This window comes from Phalangium opilio, unplaced genomic scaffold (assembly GCF_054372755.1).
Source record: "Phalangium opilio isolate 3A_F unplaced genomic scaffold, DU_Popi_V2 ptg000095l_1, whole genome shotgun sequence".
Taxonomy (NCBI): domain Eukaryota; kingdom Metazoa; phylum Arthropoda; class Arachnida; order Opiliones; family Phalangiidae; genus Phalangium; species Phalangium opilio.
In genome coordinates, this window is record NW_028324200.1 from 3,279,591 (window position 1) to 3,293,782 (window position 14,192).

Genomic DNA, 14,192 nt, shown 5'->3' on the forward strand with positions numbered 1-14,192 from the left:
CGTCAGACACCACAACCGCGTCCAGGCTAATTATAACCTTTTACCGTGTCAAGTCGTCCGCGCAAGTTGTCCGGTAGGCCTATTCGACTAGTTCACGAACATTTATGGTCCGTCGAGCCGGATCGTCAGTGTCGGCTTAATTACGTGGAAAGCTGGTCGTTGGGTTGATCACCACTGCGGACGTTCACAATGCCAGTAACCGCTCTGGAGAAAGCCACTGCGGAACGGAATAAAGGCGAATTGGGTCTGAACAACATCAGCAACAGAGTTCAAACACATGCCAAGACTCCTCTTAATCAACAGCAATTGGAATTTTTTCTGGAAGAAGTGGACAAGTCGTGGCAAGTCATCGATGATGCGCATGTCAAGGTGGTCTCGTTGGACGCTGAAAATGCTGGCCTGCATGAACGGAAATGGGATGACTTATTCACGTTGTATACGAATTCGAAATGCACACTTAAATCTATGCTAGCCACTATGGTTCCAATCTCGACACGTCAGTTGTCTGTAGGGTCACATTCGGAGATCAAATTACCTAAAATCAACCTCCCAACGTTCGCGGGAGAAATACATAATTGGATATCATTCCGGGACATGTACCTCACTGCCATCCACAACAATCAAGAATTATCAGATGCCCAGAAATTTACCTATCTCAAGTCAAGTTTAACCGGAAACGCCGTAAATCTAATCAAATCACTCACCATTTCTGATGCCAATTACACCATTGCTTGGGATACGGTCACCAAGAGGTTCGAAAACAACAGAGAACTCTACTTTGCCATTATGAGACGATTCTGCTCGCTGCCCATGATACCAACCAGCAACTCAAATGCCTTACGATCGATCGTGGATGCGGCGATGGAATGTACCAGAGCTCTCGACACTCTTCCGATAGCGAATAAATGGGATGCCGTTCTGGTGTTCCTTCTAACCCAGAAGTTAGATCCGTCCTCTAAGGAGCAATGGGAACTTTGTCTCAAGAACACAGAGATACCAAAATCAAGCGATCTGCTGGAATTTATTGAACAAAGAGCGCGCTCCTTGGCGGCATCATCATCCGGTCGCAATCCTCACGTCACGAGGAACCCAGTGACCTTGCACACCAGAACTGGAGCATCGTCCTCAGATGGTAAATGTACGTTCTGTTCCGCCAATCATTTCAATTTCCGATGCCCAAGACTGTCCGCTATGAAGGTCCACGAAAGGCGATCATTAGTACAGCAATCGAACCTTTGTTTCAACTGCCTTCGGACGGGACATAGAGTGAAAGAATGTCCACTGGAAAAATACTGCAAGACCTGCGATAAAAAGCATCACTCCCTTCTTCACGTGGAAGTTGAGAAACCAGACAAAGAGTCAAGTAGTCAACCATCCAATACAAAAGAGTCCGATAGACAACAACCAAGCCAGGCGCAGAATTTTCATGTCCAGGACGCCGTCTGTGCAAGGGATGATTCCATACTAGCTACCGCTGTAATCAAAGTAAAAACTGCGCAAGAGACAGCCCTTCAAGTTCGAGCTCTATTGGATGGCGGATCGACTGTATCGTGCATCTCCGAAGCGTGCATGGCGAGACTGGGCCTCGCACGAAAGAAAGTCCAGACGGAAGTAGTAGGCCTAGGTGCGACGCAACTCGGTCGAGCTAGAGGACTTACTCAGGTTCATTTCAAACCATTCTTCGAGGACACAACGTCAGAAAGGTTTTGCGTCAACGCTTATGTATTGAAGAAAATCACATGTCAGCTACCTTTACGAAAATATGATACAAGCAATTGGCCTCATCTCAGGAAGCTGCGACTGGCGGATCCCGAGTTTAACATCCCTGGCGACATTGATGTACTGTTGGGTGCTGACGTATTTTTCAAACTCCTTTTAAATGGGAAACGAACCAAGGATGCCTTTTCTCCGGATGCGATCAATTCCAAGCTAGGATGGCTGGTTTCCGGGCCGACGAGCATTGACCAACCTAGAGTACACCTTCATCATACTCTCACACTCGAAGAAACCCTGAATCAATTTTGGGCGATTGAACAAGTGCCAAAGACACAAGTCATGACGCCGGAAGAAAAAGCTTGCGAGGAGGATTTTCTAAAGTTCCATTACCGAGATCCAGCCGGAAGATTCGTGGTACGCATACCAATGAAAGAGCCAACGATTCCTCTTGGATCTTCGCGCGAGATAGCCCTGAGAAGATTCTACCAAATTGAAAGGAAGATCGACGCACGCCCGGAGTTGAAAGCCTTATACGAAGGATTCATGGAACAGTACGAAGAGTTGGGACATATGTCGAAGATCTTGCCAGAGAACCAAAAGAAGTCTGCAAGAGTCTATATTCCTCATCACTATGTAATGAAAGATTGGAACCAAACCTGTAAATTCCGAGTGGTCTTCGATGCATCTTCTAAGACCACCTCTGGATTCTCCTTCAACGACGCTCAACTCGTGGGTCCAGTGGTCCAAGATTCGCTATATGCCATTGTCATGCGGTTCAGAATACATCGTATTGCCTTTGTCGCTGACATCATGAAAATGTACCGCCAGATACTAGTAGTCCCAGAACAACGAAATCTGCAATGCATACTGTGGCGGTCGACACCCAAGGCTCCTGTTCAAGAATTCCAATTGAACACTGTAACCTATGGAACAGCCTCGGCACCCTACTTGGCAACTCGAGTATTGCAGGAGTTGGGCGACACGGGGTTACATGAACATCCGTTGGGAGCTGCGATTATCAAAAGGGATTTTTACATGGACGATGTAATGAGCGGAGGACAAACCGCAACACAAACCAAGATCGCTATATACCAGATTCGCTCACTGTGCGATGGTGCCGGTTTCCGACTCAGTAAATTTGCCTCAAACGACCCTGATTGTTTAACAGAAGTACCGCCTGAGTTACAAGATTCCAAGAACATACTAGCGATGGATGACGATGCTCTTGTCAAGACACTCGGACTTTACTGGGATACGAGGAAAGATCAGTTCCTGTTCAAAGTACAACCTGCGCCCTGTCAGTTACCTCTTACGAAGAGGACTCTACTTTCCGAAATATCGAAGATCTTCGATCCCATGGGTTGGCTTGCCCCCATCATTATTCGCCGAAAATCTTGATGCAGGATGTATGGAAGGAGAAAATCGATTGGGATGCCGAAACTTCCGTAGGAGTTCAAACATTATGGGCGGATTTCAAGAATTCCATTATAAACATTCAAGATCTTCGAATAGACCGATGGATGCATTCTTTACCTGAGATATCCGTTCTCGAACTTCACGGATTTTCGGATGCATCCGAGAAAGCATACGCTGGAGTGGTATATCTGAGATCGGTCGATCAAGCTGGAAATGTCCACATTTCATTACTCACAGCAAAGACAAGAGTGGCTCCGGCAAATAAAGCGATATCAATCCCGAGGATGGAGCTCTGTGGTGCATTGCTCCTTGCGGATCTCATGGAAACAGTTCAAGAGTCCTTAAATCTGAACTTCAATCAAGTTAAAGCTTGGACAGATTCGACGATCGTATTATGTTGGCTGTCCTCTTGTCCACGTCGATGGAAGACGTTTGTCGCAAACCGGGTTTCAAGAATTCAAGAGATAATTCCGGTATCACACTGGCATCATGTTCCCGGACTTGAGAATCCAGCTGATGCAGCCTCCAGAGGAGTATCAGTGCCCGAGCTACTAAACCATAAACTCTGGTGGAAGGGACCTCTATGGCTATCCAGTCGGGAGCCGTGGCCAACTCCATCCATTTCGGATTCCAAGACGAATGCCACAGCCATCGAAGAAGAAGAAAAAATCGTCATTATGACCATAGGAATAATTGTTAATAACGACATCTTTACACGGTTCTCTACGCTTCTGCGACTACGACGCATAACAGCATGGATACTTCGTTTCAAACATAATGGCCTGAACAATTACCGGAAGAGACAAGACCCCAACTTCAAAGCCGTAATACTTTCTGGTCCCTTGACAAGCATGGAATTCTAGAGGGCCGGTAGGCCCTTCTAGATAAGATCCCACACCCTCCCGTAATGTTAAATGAAAATTCACAGATTTTCGCAGATTTTCCCGTAGGAATAACATGGGGTTTTTGGTGCTCCTGTACATCGAATCATTTAAAAACTAAAGCGAAGTTACGTTTCGGAATACTTTCAAATTAACAAGTAACTATTCAAGGTGTGCCTTTTTCAAGTTTCATCAAAATTAATTAAGTCTAAGTATGTTAATTTAATTAAAAATGTAAGTACCTCAAAAGATTATTCTACAGCAGACGACGCTAATTGTTCATTACTCTACAGTAGACGACGCTAATTTGCCCTTTCACCGCCTTGAAACTTTAACTTGATATTTTTCAATAAATATAACACAATATTTATTAAAAATTTCTCTGGCGGGTCTATTTTTCGTTTAATTATGTGTCTCGGTTGAAATTTTATACTTAAGATACCTTTTTAATTTATATTTTAGATGTTAGTTTTGACCAAGGCTTAAGTTGCCTTACTTATGCCATGGATTTATAATAGAAGCTTACGCTTCATGGATATTTCACTGTAGCCTTCAGTAAGGCATAAGGATAGATGGATCAGTGTTGGAAATAAGGATTTTTTTTAAACTGGACCTGTGGCCTAGGTATTTTAATTAAATCAACTGGCCACGGTGCCACTCACTGTAAACGTACAAGGGCAGTGAACGCAATGTCATGGATAATTGTAATCGTAGAGTGGACTGTAAAAGATACGGATTTGTTAGTTTAAAAATCGTGGCAGGATGTTGGTTTTGAAGTTGACTATTAAGCTCGGGTTCTAAAACGAATTGTGAGCCGTATCTTATAAGAATTAGTTGAAGTGTAGAACCATTTTTAACCTCGTCCTAGAAGTGAAAAATTTCGCATTTCAAGCAAAAAATTGTTTTATAATAGATTAATACAAATGCAGACTGAAGGAACAGATATTATATAAAAAAGGACTTGGTTTGCCCAAGCCTGAAAAACAAAACGATAAGAGTTTTTTCCAGTTGACTGAAGCGCGGATATTTTATTTTTCTATATAATTTTAAAGACAATCCGTATTTTACTACTCTTTAGAATTTAATTCAATCTCCTGATTTTACTGGTAATGGATTTATTTCCTATAAATTAATTGAAATAAAAAATTACTTATCTCAGATTTTTCAACAATTCCATTTTCGTAAAATTTTATCCTGAAAAATCTGAGATAAGTAATTTTTTATTTCCATTAATTTATAGGAAATAAATCCATTACCAGTAATATCAGGAGATTGAATTAAATTCTAAAGAGTAGTAAAATACGGATTGTCTTTAAAATTATATAGAAAAATAAAATATCCGCGCTTCAGTCAACTGGAAAAAACTCTTATCGTTTTGTTTTTCAGGCTTGGGCAAACCAAGTCCTTTTTTATATAATTAGAGAACGCGTTGCTCACATTAGTGAAGATAGTCCAAGCCTACATGTTTCCGGAAGAGATAGAGTCCTTACGCCAGAGTAATCCGTTGCCGAAGCGAAGCAAACTACTATGTCTACATCCTGTCTTGGATTCCATCGGGGTCCTCCGTGTAGGAGGAAGACTTAAACACGCAGATCTCGATACAGCCACAAAGCGTCCAATTCTGCTACCGAGACATCACAAATTTACGGAGATGGTCATTCAAGAGGCCCATACCCAAAACCTGCATGCTGGTACTCAGATGGTTCAGAGCATCCTATCATTAAAGTATTGGATCATTCGAGGAAGAGATGCAGTAAGACACCAAATTCGGAAATGTGCAGTCTGCACCAGATATCGTGCCGCCACCGCTAACCAGATGATGGGTGATCTACCAAGGGCTCGAGTTCAATACTGCCGAGCATTTGCGAGAACTGGCGTTGACTACGCAGGACCCTTTTATCTTCGTCCAATCACTCCGAGAAGCAAGACATCCTACAAGGCTTACTTATCCCTTTTTGTATGCTTCGTGACGAAGGCACTACATCTTGAAATTGTCTCATCACAAACCACCGAAGCCTTTCTGGCAGCATTGCGCCGATTCACTTCAAGACGTGGGAAGCCTAGCGATATATATAGCGACTGTGGAACGACCTTCGTTGGGGCCGCCAAGGAACTAAAGGAATTTATGAAACTGATTCAGTCAAATCCACACAATGCAGCTGTCGCAGATCATCTTTCCGCACAGGGCATAACATGGCATTTTAACCCTGCCGGAGCCCCACATTTTGGCGGACTATGGGAGGCCGGCGTCAAGTCGGTAAAATACCACCTACATCGAGTCATTGGTAACACCAGACTGACCTACGAAGAGTTCTCAACCGTAGTCACACAGATAGAGGGTTGCCTAAATTCAAGACCGTTAACTCCGCTTTCATCGGATCCCACCGATCTTAATGTTCTCACTCCAGGTCACTTCCTAATTGGAGAATCTCTTCAAGCAATACCGGATCCTGACTTATCTCACCTACCTATGAACCGACTTAACCGATGGCAGCTACTCCAGAAGCTAAAGCAGGATGTCCATAAACGCTGGCTTCGGGAGTACGTAACTAGACTTCAACAACGACCCAAATGGATGAAACCGCAACGCAATATCGAAGTTGGGGACATGGTCTTGGTCAAATCAGACGTTACCTCACCCGGAAATTGGCCTTTGGCCAGAGTGATCGAAATTTTTCCGGGACAAGACGGCTATACTCGGGTCGTTACCTTACGGACCACCAAAGGTGAAATCAAACGACCCATCGTCAAGCTATGCCTTCTACCGTTCGACCATGAAGATGAGCCCTGAAAGTTTGCTACTAACGTATCAAGGCCGGGAGAATGTTCCGATCGGAAAAAATGATATTACATAAAAAAGATACCAATTTTGTAAACCTATTTTTTATCGTTTGTTTGTTAGTCTACATTTTTAGAATTAATTTTTTGTTCGTACTATATAATCAGATAACTTAATATCAAAAGGGTATTGGTTTTGTAGTCGCCGTCCGGGCACTTCGCTTAGTTTTTACCATTAGTTAAATAAATTGTTTATGTTTAGTTAACCAAGTTCGCTTTCTTGTCGTCAGACACCACAACCGCGTCCAGGCTAATTATAACCTTTTACCGTGTCAAGTCGTCCGCGCAAGTTGTCCGGTAGGCCTATTCGACTAGTTCACGAACAAACAGAGTTTCTTTTTTTTCAAACATGCAGAAGGGTAATTTGTCAAATTAGTTTTAAATTCGAATAACTAACTAAAGTTCTCGGCAACGGCCATATCACGCTGAAAACACCGGTTCTCGTCCGATCACCGAAGTTAAGCAGCGTCGAGCGCAGTTAGAACTTGGGAGGGAGACCACTTAGGAACACTGCGTGCCGTTGTCTTTTACAGTGTAGTTTCCTTTTTTAAAATCCACCAGATATGAGAAAAGCAAACAGATTTTCTTATCTTTCAAACATGAAGAAGGGTAATTTGTCAAATTAGTTTTAAATTCGAATAACTAATTAAAGATCTCGGCGACGGCCATATCACGCTGAAAACACCGGTTCTCGTCCGATCACCGAAATTAAGCAGCGTCAAGCGCAGTCAGTACTTGGGAGGGAGACCAATTAAGAACACTGCGTGCCGTTGTCTTTTACAGTGTAGTCTCCTTTTTTAAAATCCACCAGATATGAGAAAAGCAAACAGAGTTTCTTTTTTTCAAACATGCAGAAGGGTAATTTGTCAAATTAGTTTTAAATTCGAATAACTAACTAAAGTTCTCGGCAACGGCCATATCACGCTGAAAACACCGGTTCTCGTCCGATCACCGAAGTTAAGCAGCGTCGTGCGCAGTCAGTACTTGGGAGGGAGACCACTTAGGAACACTGCGTGCCGTTGTCTTTTACAGTTTAGTTTCCTTTTTTAAAATCTACCAGATATGAGAAAAGCAAACAGAGTTTCTTTTTTTTATTTTTTGAAAACATGCAGAAGGGTAATTTGTCAAATTAGTTTTAAATTCGAATAACTAACTTAAGTTCTCGGCAACGGCCATATCACGCTGAAAACACCGGTTCTCGTCCGATCACCGAAGTTAAGCAGCGTCGAGCGCAGTTAGAACTTGGGAGGGAGACCACTTAGGAACACTGCGTGCCGTTGTCTTTTACAGTGTAGTTTCCTTTTTTAAAATCCACCAGATATGAGAAAAGCAAACAGAGTTTCTTTTTTTTCAAACATGCAGAAGGGTAATTTGTCAAAATAGTTTTAAATTCGAATAACTAACTAAAGTTCTCGGCAACGGCCATATCACGCTGAAAACACCGGTTCTCGTCCGATCACCGAAGTTAAGCAGCGTCGAGCGCAGTCAGTACTTGGGAGGGAGACCACTTTGGAACACTGCGTGCCGTTGTCTCTAACAGTTTAGTTTCCTTTTTTATAATCCACCAGATATGAGAAAAGCAAACAGAGTTTCTTTTTTTTCAAACATGCAGAAGGGTAATTTGTCAAATTAGTTTTAAATTCGAATAACTAACTAAAGTTCTCGGCAACGGCCATATCACGCTGAAAACACCGGTTCTCGTCCGATCACCGAAGTTAAGCAGCGTCGAGCGCAGTCAGTACTTGGGAGGGAGACCACTTAGGAACACTGCGTGCCGTTGTCTCTTACAGTTTAGTTTCCTTTTTTATAATCCACCAGATATGAGAAAAGCAAACAGAGTTTCTTTTTTTTCAAACATGCAGAAGGGTAATTTGTCAAATTAGTTTTAAATTCGAATAACTAACTAAAGTTCTCGGCAACGGCCATATCACGCTGAAAACACCGGTTCTCGTACGATCACCGAAGTTAAGCAGCGTAGAGCGCAGTCAGTACTTGGGAGGGAGACCACTTAGGAACACTGCGTGCCGTTGTCTTTTACAATGTAGTTTCCTTTTTTAAAATCCACCAGATACGAGAAAAGCAAACAGAGTTTCTTTTTTTTCAAACATGCAGAAGGGTAATTTGTCAAATTTGTTTTAAATTCGAATAACTAACTAAAGTTCTCGGCAACGGCCATATCACGCTGAAAACACCGGTTCTCGTCCGATCACCGAAATTAAGCAGCGTCAAGCGCAGTCAGTACTTGGGAGGGAGACCACTTAGGAACACTGCGTGCCGTTGTCTTTTACAGTTTAGTTTCCTTTTTTATAATCCACCAGATATGAGAAAAGCAAACAGAGTTTCTTTTTTTCAAACATGCAGAAGGGTAATTTGCCAAATTAGTTTTAAATTCGAATAACTAACTAAAGTTCTCGGCAACGGCCATATCACGCTGAAAACACCGGTTCTCGTCCGATCACCGAAGTTAAGCAGCGTAGAGCGCAGTCAGTACTTGGGAGGGAGACCACTTAGGAACACTGCGTGCCGTTGTCTTTTACAATGTAGTTTCCTTTTTTAAAATCCACCAGATATGAGAAAAGCAAACAGAGTTTCTTTTTTTTCAAACATGCAGAAGGGTAATTTGTCAAATTAGTTTTAACTTCGAATAACTAACTAAAGATCTCGGCGACGGCCATATCACGCTGAAAAAACCGGTTCTCGTCCGATCACCGAAATTAAGCAGCGTCAAGCGCATACAAAACTTGGGAGGGAGACCAATTAGGAACACTGCGTGCCGTTGTCTTTTACAGTGTAGTTAACTTTTTTAAAATCCACCGGATATGAGAAAAGCAAACAGAGTTTCTTTTTTTTCAAACATGCAGAAGGGTAATTTGTCAAATTAGTTTTAACTTCGAATAACTAACTAAAGATCTCGGCGACGGCCATATCACGCTGAAAACACCGGTTCTCGTCCGATCACCGAAATTAAGCAGCGTCAAGCGCATACAAAACTTGGGAGGGAGACCAATTAGGAACACTGCGTGCCGTTGTCTTTTACAGTGTAGTTAACTTTTTTAAAATCCACCGGATATGAGAAAAGCAAACAGAGTTTCTTTTTTTTCAAACATGCAGAAGGGTAATTTGTCAAATTAGTTTTAAATTCGAATAACTAATTAAAGATCTCGGCGACGGCCATATCACGCTGAAAACACCGGTTCTCGTCCGATCACCGAAATTAAGCAGCGTCAAGCGCAGTCAGTACTTGGGAGGGAGACCAATTAAGAACACTGCGTGCCGTTGTCTTTTACAGTGTAGTCTCCTTTTTTCAAATCCACCAGATATGAGAAAAGCAAACAGAGTTTCTTTTTTTCAAACATGCAGAAGGGTAATTTGTCAAATTAGTTTTAAATTCGAATAACTAACTAAAGTTCTCGGCAACGGCCATATCACGCTGAAAACACCGGTTCTCGTCCGATCACCGAAGTTAAGCAGCGTCGTGCGCAGTCAGTACTTGGGAGGGAGACCACTTAGGAACACTGCGTGCCGTTGTCTTTTACAGTTTAGTTTCCTTTTTTAAAATCTACCAGATATGAGAAAAGCAAACAGAGTTTCTTTTTTTTATTTTTTGAAAACATGCAGAAGGGTAATTTGTCAAATTAGTTTTAAATTCGAATAACTAACTTAAGTTCTCGGCAACGGCCATATCACGCTAAAAACACCGGTTATCGTCCGATCACCGAAGTTAAGCAGCGTCGAGCGCAGTTAGAACTTGGGAGGGAGACCACTTAGGAACACTGCGTGCCGTTGTCTTTTACAGTGTAGTTTCCTTTTTTAAAATCCACCAGATATGAGAAAAGCAAACAGAGTTTCTTTTTTTTCAAACATGCAGAAGGGTAATTTGTCAAATTAGTTTTAAATTAGAATAACTAACTAAAGTTCTCGGCAACGGCCATATCACGCTGAAAACACCGGTTCTCGTCCGATCACCGAAGTTAAGCAGCGTCGAGCGCAGTCAGTACTTGGGAGGGAGACCACTTAGGAACACTGCGTGCCGTTGTCTCTTACAGTTTAGTTTCCTTTTTTATAATCCACCAGATATGAGAAAAGCAAACAGAGTTTCTTTTTTTTCAAACATGCAGAAGGGTAATTTGTCAAATTAGTTTTAAATTCGAATAACTAACTAAAGTTCTCGGCAACGGCGTTATCACGCTGAAAACACCGGTTCTCGTCCGATCACCGAAGTTAAGCAGCGTCGAGCGCAGTCAGTACTTGGGAGGGAGACCACTTAGGAACACTGCGTGCCGTTGTCTCTTACAGTTTAGTTTCCTTTTTTATAATCCACCAGATATGAGAAAAGCAAACAGAGTTTCTTTTTTTTCAAACATGCAGAAGGGTAATTTGTCAAATTAGTTTTAAATTCGAATAACTAACTAAAGTTCTCGGCAACGGCCATATCACGCTGAAAACACCGGTTCTCGTCCGATCACCGAAATTAAGCAGCGTCAAGCGCAGTCAGTACTTGGGAGGGAGACCACTTAGGAACACTGCGTGCCGTTGTCTTTTACAGTTTAGTTTCCTTTTTTATAATCCACCAGATATGAGAAAAGCAAACAGAGTTTCTTTTTTTCAAACATGCAGAAGGGTAATTTGCCAAATTAGTTTTAAATTCGAATAACTAATTAAAGTTCTCGGCAACGGCCATATCACGCTGAAAACACCGGTTCTCGTCCGATCACCGAAGTTAAGCAGCGTAGAGCGCAGTCAGTACTTGGGAGGGAGACCACTTAGGAACACTGCGTGCCGTTGTCTTTTACAATGTAGTTTCCTTTTTTAAAATCCACCAGATATGAGAAAAGCAAACAGAGTTTCTTTTTTTTCAAACATGCAGAAGGGTAATTTGTCAAATTAGTTTTAACTTCGAATAACTAACTAAAGATCTCGGCGACGGCCATATCACGCTGAAAACACCGGTTCTCGTCCGATCACCGAAATTAAGCAGCGTCAAGCGCATACAAAACTTGGGAGGGAGACCAATTAGGAACACTGCGTGCCGTTGTCTTTTACAGTGTAGTTTACTTTTTTAAAATCCACCGGATATGAGAAAAGCAAACAGAGTTTCTTTTTTTTCAAACATGCAGAAGGGTAATTTGTCAAATTAGTTTTAAATTCGAATAACTAACTAAAGATCTCGGCGACGACAATATCACGCTGAAAACACCGGTTCTCGTCCGATCACCGAAATTAAGCAGCGTCAAGCGCAGTCAGTACTTGGGAGGGAGACCACTTAGGAACACTGCGTGCCGTTGTCTTTAACAATGTAGTTTCCTTTTTTAAAATCCACCAGATATGAGAAAAGCAAACAGAGTTTCTTTTTTTTCAAACATGCAGAAGGGTAATTTGTCAAATTAGTTTTAAATTCGAATAACTAACTAAAGTTCTCGGCAACGGCCATATCACGCTGAAAACACCGGTTCTCGTCCGATCACCGAAGTTAAGCAGCGTCGAGCGCAGTCAGTACTTGGGAGGGAGACCACTTAGGAACACTGCGTGCCGTTGTCTTTTACAGTTTAGTTTCCTTTTTTATAATCCACCAGATATGAGAAAAGCAAACAGAGTTTCTTTTTTTTCAAACATGCAGAAGGGTAATTTGTCAAATTAGTTTTAAATTCGAATAACTAACTAAAGTTCTCGGCAACGGCCATATCACGCTGAAAACACCGGTTCTCGTCCGATCACCGAAGTTAAGCAGCGTAGAGCGCAGTCAGTACTTGGGAGGGAGACCACTTAGGAACACTGCGTGCCGTTGTCTTTTACAATGTAGTTTCCTTTTTTAAAATCCACCAGATATGAGAAAAGCAAACAGAGTTTCTTTTTTTTCAAACATGCAGAAGGGTAATTTGTCAAATTAGTTTTAAATTCGAATAACTAATTAAAGATCTCGGCGACGGCCATATCACGCTGAAAACACCGGTTCTCGTCCGATCACCGAAATTAAGCAGCGTCAAGCGCAGTCAGTACTTGGGAGGGAGACCAATTAAGAACACTGCGTGCCGTTGTCTTTTACAGTGTAGTCTCCTTTTTTAAAATCCACCAGATATGAGAAAAGCAAACAGAGTTTCTTTTTTTCAAACATGCAGAAGGGTAATTTGTCAAATTAGTTTTAAATTCGAATAACTAACTAAAGTTCTCGGCAACGGCCATATCACGCTGAAAACACCGGTTCTCGTCCGATCACCGAAGTTAAGCAGCGTCGTGCGCAGTCAGTACTTGGGAGGGAGACCACTTAGGAACACTGCGTGCCGTTGTCTTTTACAGTTTAGTTTCCTTTTTTAAAATCTACCAGATATGAGAAAAGCAAACAGAGTTTCTTTTTTTTATTTTTTGAAAACATGCAGAAGGGTAATTTGTCAAATTAGCTTTAAATTCGAATAACTAACTTAAGTTCTCGGCAACGGCCATATCACGCTAAAAACACCGGTTCTCGTCCGATCACCGAAGTTAAGCAGCGTCGAGCGCAGTTAGAACTTGGGAGGGAGACCACTTAGGAACACTGCGTGCCGTTGTCTTTTACAGTGTAGTTTCCTTTTTTAAAATCCTCCAGATATGAGAAAAGCAAACAGAGTTTCTTTTTTTTCAAACATGCAGAAGGGTAATTTGTCAAATTAGTTTTAAATTCGAATAACTAACTAAAGTTCTCGGCAACGGCCATATCACGCTGAAAACACCGGTTCTTGTCCGATCACCGAAGTTAAGCAGCGTCGAGCGCAGTCAGTACTTGGGAGGGAGACCACTTAGGAACACTGCGTGCCGTTGTCTTTTACAGTGTAGTTTCCTTTTTTAAAATCCACCAGATATGAGAAAAGCAAACAGAGTTTCTTTTTTTCAAACATGCAGAAGGGTAATTTGTCAAATTAGTTTTAAATTCGAATAACTAACTAAAGTTCTCGGCAACGGCCATATCACGCTGAAAACACCGGTTCTCGTCCGATCACCGAAGTTAAGCAGCGTCGAGCGCAGTCAGTACTTGGGAGGGAGACCACTTAGGAACACTGCGTGCCGTTGACTTTTACAGTGTAGTTTCCTTTTTTAAAATCCACCAGATATGAGAAAAGCAAACAGAGTTTCTTTTTTTTTCAAACATGCAGAAGGGTAATTTGTCAAAATAGTTTTGAATTCGAATAACTAACTAAAGTTCTCGGCAACGGCCATATCACGCTGAAAACACCGGTTCTCGTCCGATCACCGAAGTTAAGCAGCGTCGAGCACAGTCAGTACTTGGGAGGGAGACCACTTAGGAACACTGCGTGCCGTTGTCTCTTACAGTTTAGTTTCCTTTTTTATAATCCACCAGATATGAGAAAA

General features: G+C 42.0%; 3 protein-coding genes, 17 non-coding genes and 11 pseudogenes across 20 annotated transcripts; all 31 read left to right on the top strand.

Moving 5' to 3' along the window:
* Positions 1-189: 189 nt before the first annotated feature.
* LOC149635487 (uncharacterized) lies at positions 190-3,114 on the top strand. The gene has a single exon (XM_089850938.1). The coding sequence runs from the start codon at positions 190-192 to the stop codon at positions 3,112-3,114; it is 2,925 nt and encodes a 974-aa protein (XP_089707064.1).
* On the top strand, positions 3,114-3,995 carry LOC149635488 (uncharacterized). The gene has a single exon (XM_089850939.1). The coding sequence runs from the start codon at positions 3,114-3,116 to the stop codon at positions 3,993-3,995; it is 882 nt and encodes a 293-aa protein (XP_089707065.1).
* Positions 3,996-5,475: 1,480 nt separating this feature from the next.
* LOC149635489 (uncharacterized) lies at positions 5,476-6,804 on the top strand. Its single transcript, XM_089850940.1, has one exon. The coding sequence runs from the start codon at positions 5,476-5,478 to the stop codon at positions 6,802-6,804; it is 1,329 nt and encodes a 442-aa protein (XP_089707066.1).
* A 454-nt stretch (positions 6,805-7,258) lies between these two features.
* On the top strand, positions 7,259-7,377 carry LOC149635490 (5S ribosomal RNA). Its single transcript, XR_016372808.1, has one exon. It is a non-coding gene; the product is annotated as a 5S ribosomal RNA (ribosomal RNA).
* A 131-nt stretch (positions 7,378-7,508) lies between these two features.
* On the top strand, positions 7,509-7,627 carry LOC149635491 (5S ribosomal RNA; annotated as a pseudogene).
* Positions 7,628-7,757: 130 nt separating this feature from the next.
* Positions 7,758-7,876, top strand: LOC149635492 (5S ribosomal RNA). The gene has a single exon (XR_016372513.1). It is a non-coding gene; the product is annotated as a 5S ribosomal RNA (ribosomal RNA).
* A 139-nt stretch (positions 7,877-8,015) lies between these two features.
* LOC149635493 (5S ribosomal RNA) lies at positions 8,016-8,134 on the top strand. Its single transcript, XR_016372809.1, has one exon. It is a non-coding gene; the product is annotated as a 5S ribosomal RNA (ribosomal RNA).
* Positions 8,135-8,265: 131 nt separating this feature from the next.
* Positions 8,266-8,384, top strand: LOC149635494 (5S ribosomal RNA). Its single transcript, XR_016373406.1, has one exon. It is a non-coding gene; the product is annotated as a 5S ribosomal RNA (ribosomal RNA).
* Positions 8,385-8,515: 131 nt separating this feature from the next.
* On the top strand, positions 8,516-8,634 carry LOC149635495 (5S ribosomal RNA). The gene has a single exon (XR_016373118.1). It is a non-coding gene; the product is annotated as a 5S ribosomal RNA (ribosomal RNA).
* Positions 8,635-8,765: 131 nt separating this feature from the next.
* On the top strand, positions 8,766-8,884 carry LOC149635496 (5S ribosomal RNA). The gene has a single exon (XR_016373451.1). It is a non-coding gene; the product is annotated as a 5S ribosomal RNA (ribosomal RNA).
* A 131-nt stretch (positions 8,885-9,015) lies between these two features.
* Positions 9,016-9,134, top strand: LOC149635497 (5S ribosomal RNA; annotated as a pseudogene).
* A 130-nt stretch (positions 9,135-9,264) lies between these two features.
* LOC149635498 (5S ribosomal RNA) lies at positions 9,265-9,383 on the top strand. The gene has a single exon (XR_016372425.1). It is a non-coding gene; the product is annotated as a 5S ribosomal RNA (ribosomal RNA).
* Positions 9,384-9,514: 131 nt separating this feature from the next.
* On the top strand, positions 9,515-9,633 carry LOC149635499 (5S ribosomal RNA; annotated as a pseudogene).
* A 131-nt stretch (positions 9,634-9,764) lies between these two features.
* Positions 9,765-9,883, top strand: LOC149635500 (5S ribosomal RNA; annotated as a pseudogene).
* Positions 9,884-10,014: 131 nt separating this feature from the next.
* On the top strand, positions 10,015-10,133 carry LOC149635501 (5S ribosomal RNA; annotated as a pseudogene).
* A 130-nt stretch (positions 10,134-10,263) lies between these two features.
* On the top strand, positions 10,264-10,382 carry LOC149635502 (5S ribosomal RNA). The gene has a single exon (XR_016372514.1). It is a non-coding gene; the product is annotated as a 5S ribosomal RNA (ribosomal RNA).
* Positions 10,383-10,521: 139 nt separating this feature from the next.
* Positions 10,522-10,640, top strand: LOC149635503 (5S ribosomal RNA; annotated as a pseudogene).
* A 131-nt stretch (positions 10,641-10,771) lies between these two features.
* On the top strand, positions 10,772-10,890 carry LOC149635504 (5S ribosomal RNA). The gene has a single exon (XR_016373119.1). It is a non-coding gene; the product is annotated as a 5S ribosomal RNA (ribosomal RNA).
* A 131-nt stretch (positions 10,891-11,021) lies between these two features.
* Positions 11,022-11,140, top strand: LOC149635505 (5S ribosomal RNA). Its single transcript, XR_016372890.1, has one exon. It is a non-coding gene; the product is annotated as a 5S ribosomal RNA (ribosomal RNA).
* A 131-nt stretch (positions 11,141-11,271) lies between these two features.
* LOC149635506 (5S ribosomal RNA) lies at positions 11,272-11,390 on the top strand (annotated as a pseudogene).
* Positions 11,391-11,520: 130 nt separating this feature from the next.
* On the top strand, positions 11,521-11,639 carry LOC149635507 (5S ribosomal RNA). The gene has a single exon (XR_016373161.1). It is a non-coding gene; the product is annotated as a 5S ribosomal RNA (ribosomal RNA).
* Positions 11,640-11,770: 131 nt separating this feature from the next.
* LOC149635508 (5S ribosomal RNA) lies at positions 11,771-11,889 on the top strand (annotated as a pseudogene).
* Positions 11,890-12,020: 131 nt separating this feature from the next.
* On the top strand, positions 12,021-12,139 carry LOC149635509 (5S ribosomal RNA; annotated as a pseudogene).
* Positions 12,140-12,270: 131 nt separating this feature from the next.
* On the top strand, positions 12,271-12,389 carry LOC149635510 (5S ribosomal RNA). Its single transcript, XR_016373120.1, has one exon. It is a non-coding gene; the product is annotated as a 5S ribosomal RNA (ribosomal RNA).
* A 131-nt stretch (positions 12,390-12,520) lies between these two features.
* LOC149635511 (5S ribosomal RNA) lies at positions 12,521-12,639 on the top strand. Its single transcript, XR_016373282.1, has one exon. It is a non-coding gene; the product is annotated as a 5S ribosomal RNA (ribosomal RNA).
* Positions 12,640-12,770: 131 nt separating this feature from the next.
* LOC149635512 (5S ribosomal RNA) lies at positions 12,771-12,889 on the top strand (annotated as a pseudogene).
* Positions 12,890-13,019: 130 nt separating this feature from the next.
* Positions 13,020-13,138, top strand: LOC149635513 (5S ribosomal RNA). The gene has a single exon (XR_016372515.1). It is a non-coding gene; the product is annotated as a 5S ribosomal RNA (ribosomal RNA).
* A 139-nt stretch (positions 13,139-13,277) lies between these two features.
* On the top strand, positions 13,278-13,396 carry LOC149635514 (5S ribosomal RNA; annotated as a pseudogene).
* Positions 13,397-13,527: 131 nt separating this feature from the next.
* On the top strand, positions 13,528-13,646 carry LOC149635515 (5S ribosomal RNA). The gene has a single exon (XR_016372629.1). It is a non-coding gene; the product is annotated as a 5S ribosomal RNA (ribosomal RNA).
* Positions 13,647-13,776: 130 nt separating this feature from the next.
* Positions 13,777-13,895, top strand: LOC149635516 (5S ribosomal RNA). Its single transcript, XR_016373508.1, has one exon. It is a non-coding gene; the product is annotated as a 5S ribosomal RNA (ribosomal RNA).
* A 132-nt stretch (positions 13,896-14,027) lies between these two features.
* Positions 14,028-14,146, top strand: LOC149635517 (5S ribosomal RNA). The gene has a single exon (XR_016372666.1). It is a non-coding gene; the product is annotated as a 5S ribosomal RNA (ribosomal RNA).
* Positions 14,147-14,192: the final 46 nt, after the last annotated feature.

Excerpts from the sequence above, each read along its gene's own strand:
- LOC149635488 (XM_089850939.1), top strand. The coding sequence starts at position 3,114 with ATGCAGGATGTATGGAAGGAGAAAATCGATTGGGATGCCGAAACTTCC.
- LOC149635489 (XM_089850940.1), top strand. The coding sequence starts at position 5,476 with ATGTTTCCGGAAGAGATAGAGTCCTTACGCCAGAGTAATCCGTTGCCG.
- LOC149635487 (XM_089850938.1), top strand. The coding sequence starts at position 190 with ATGCCAGTAACCGCTCTGGAGAAAGCCACTGCGGAACGGAATAAAGGC.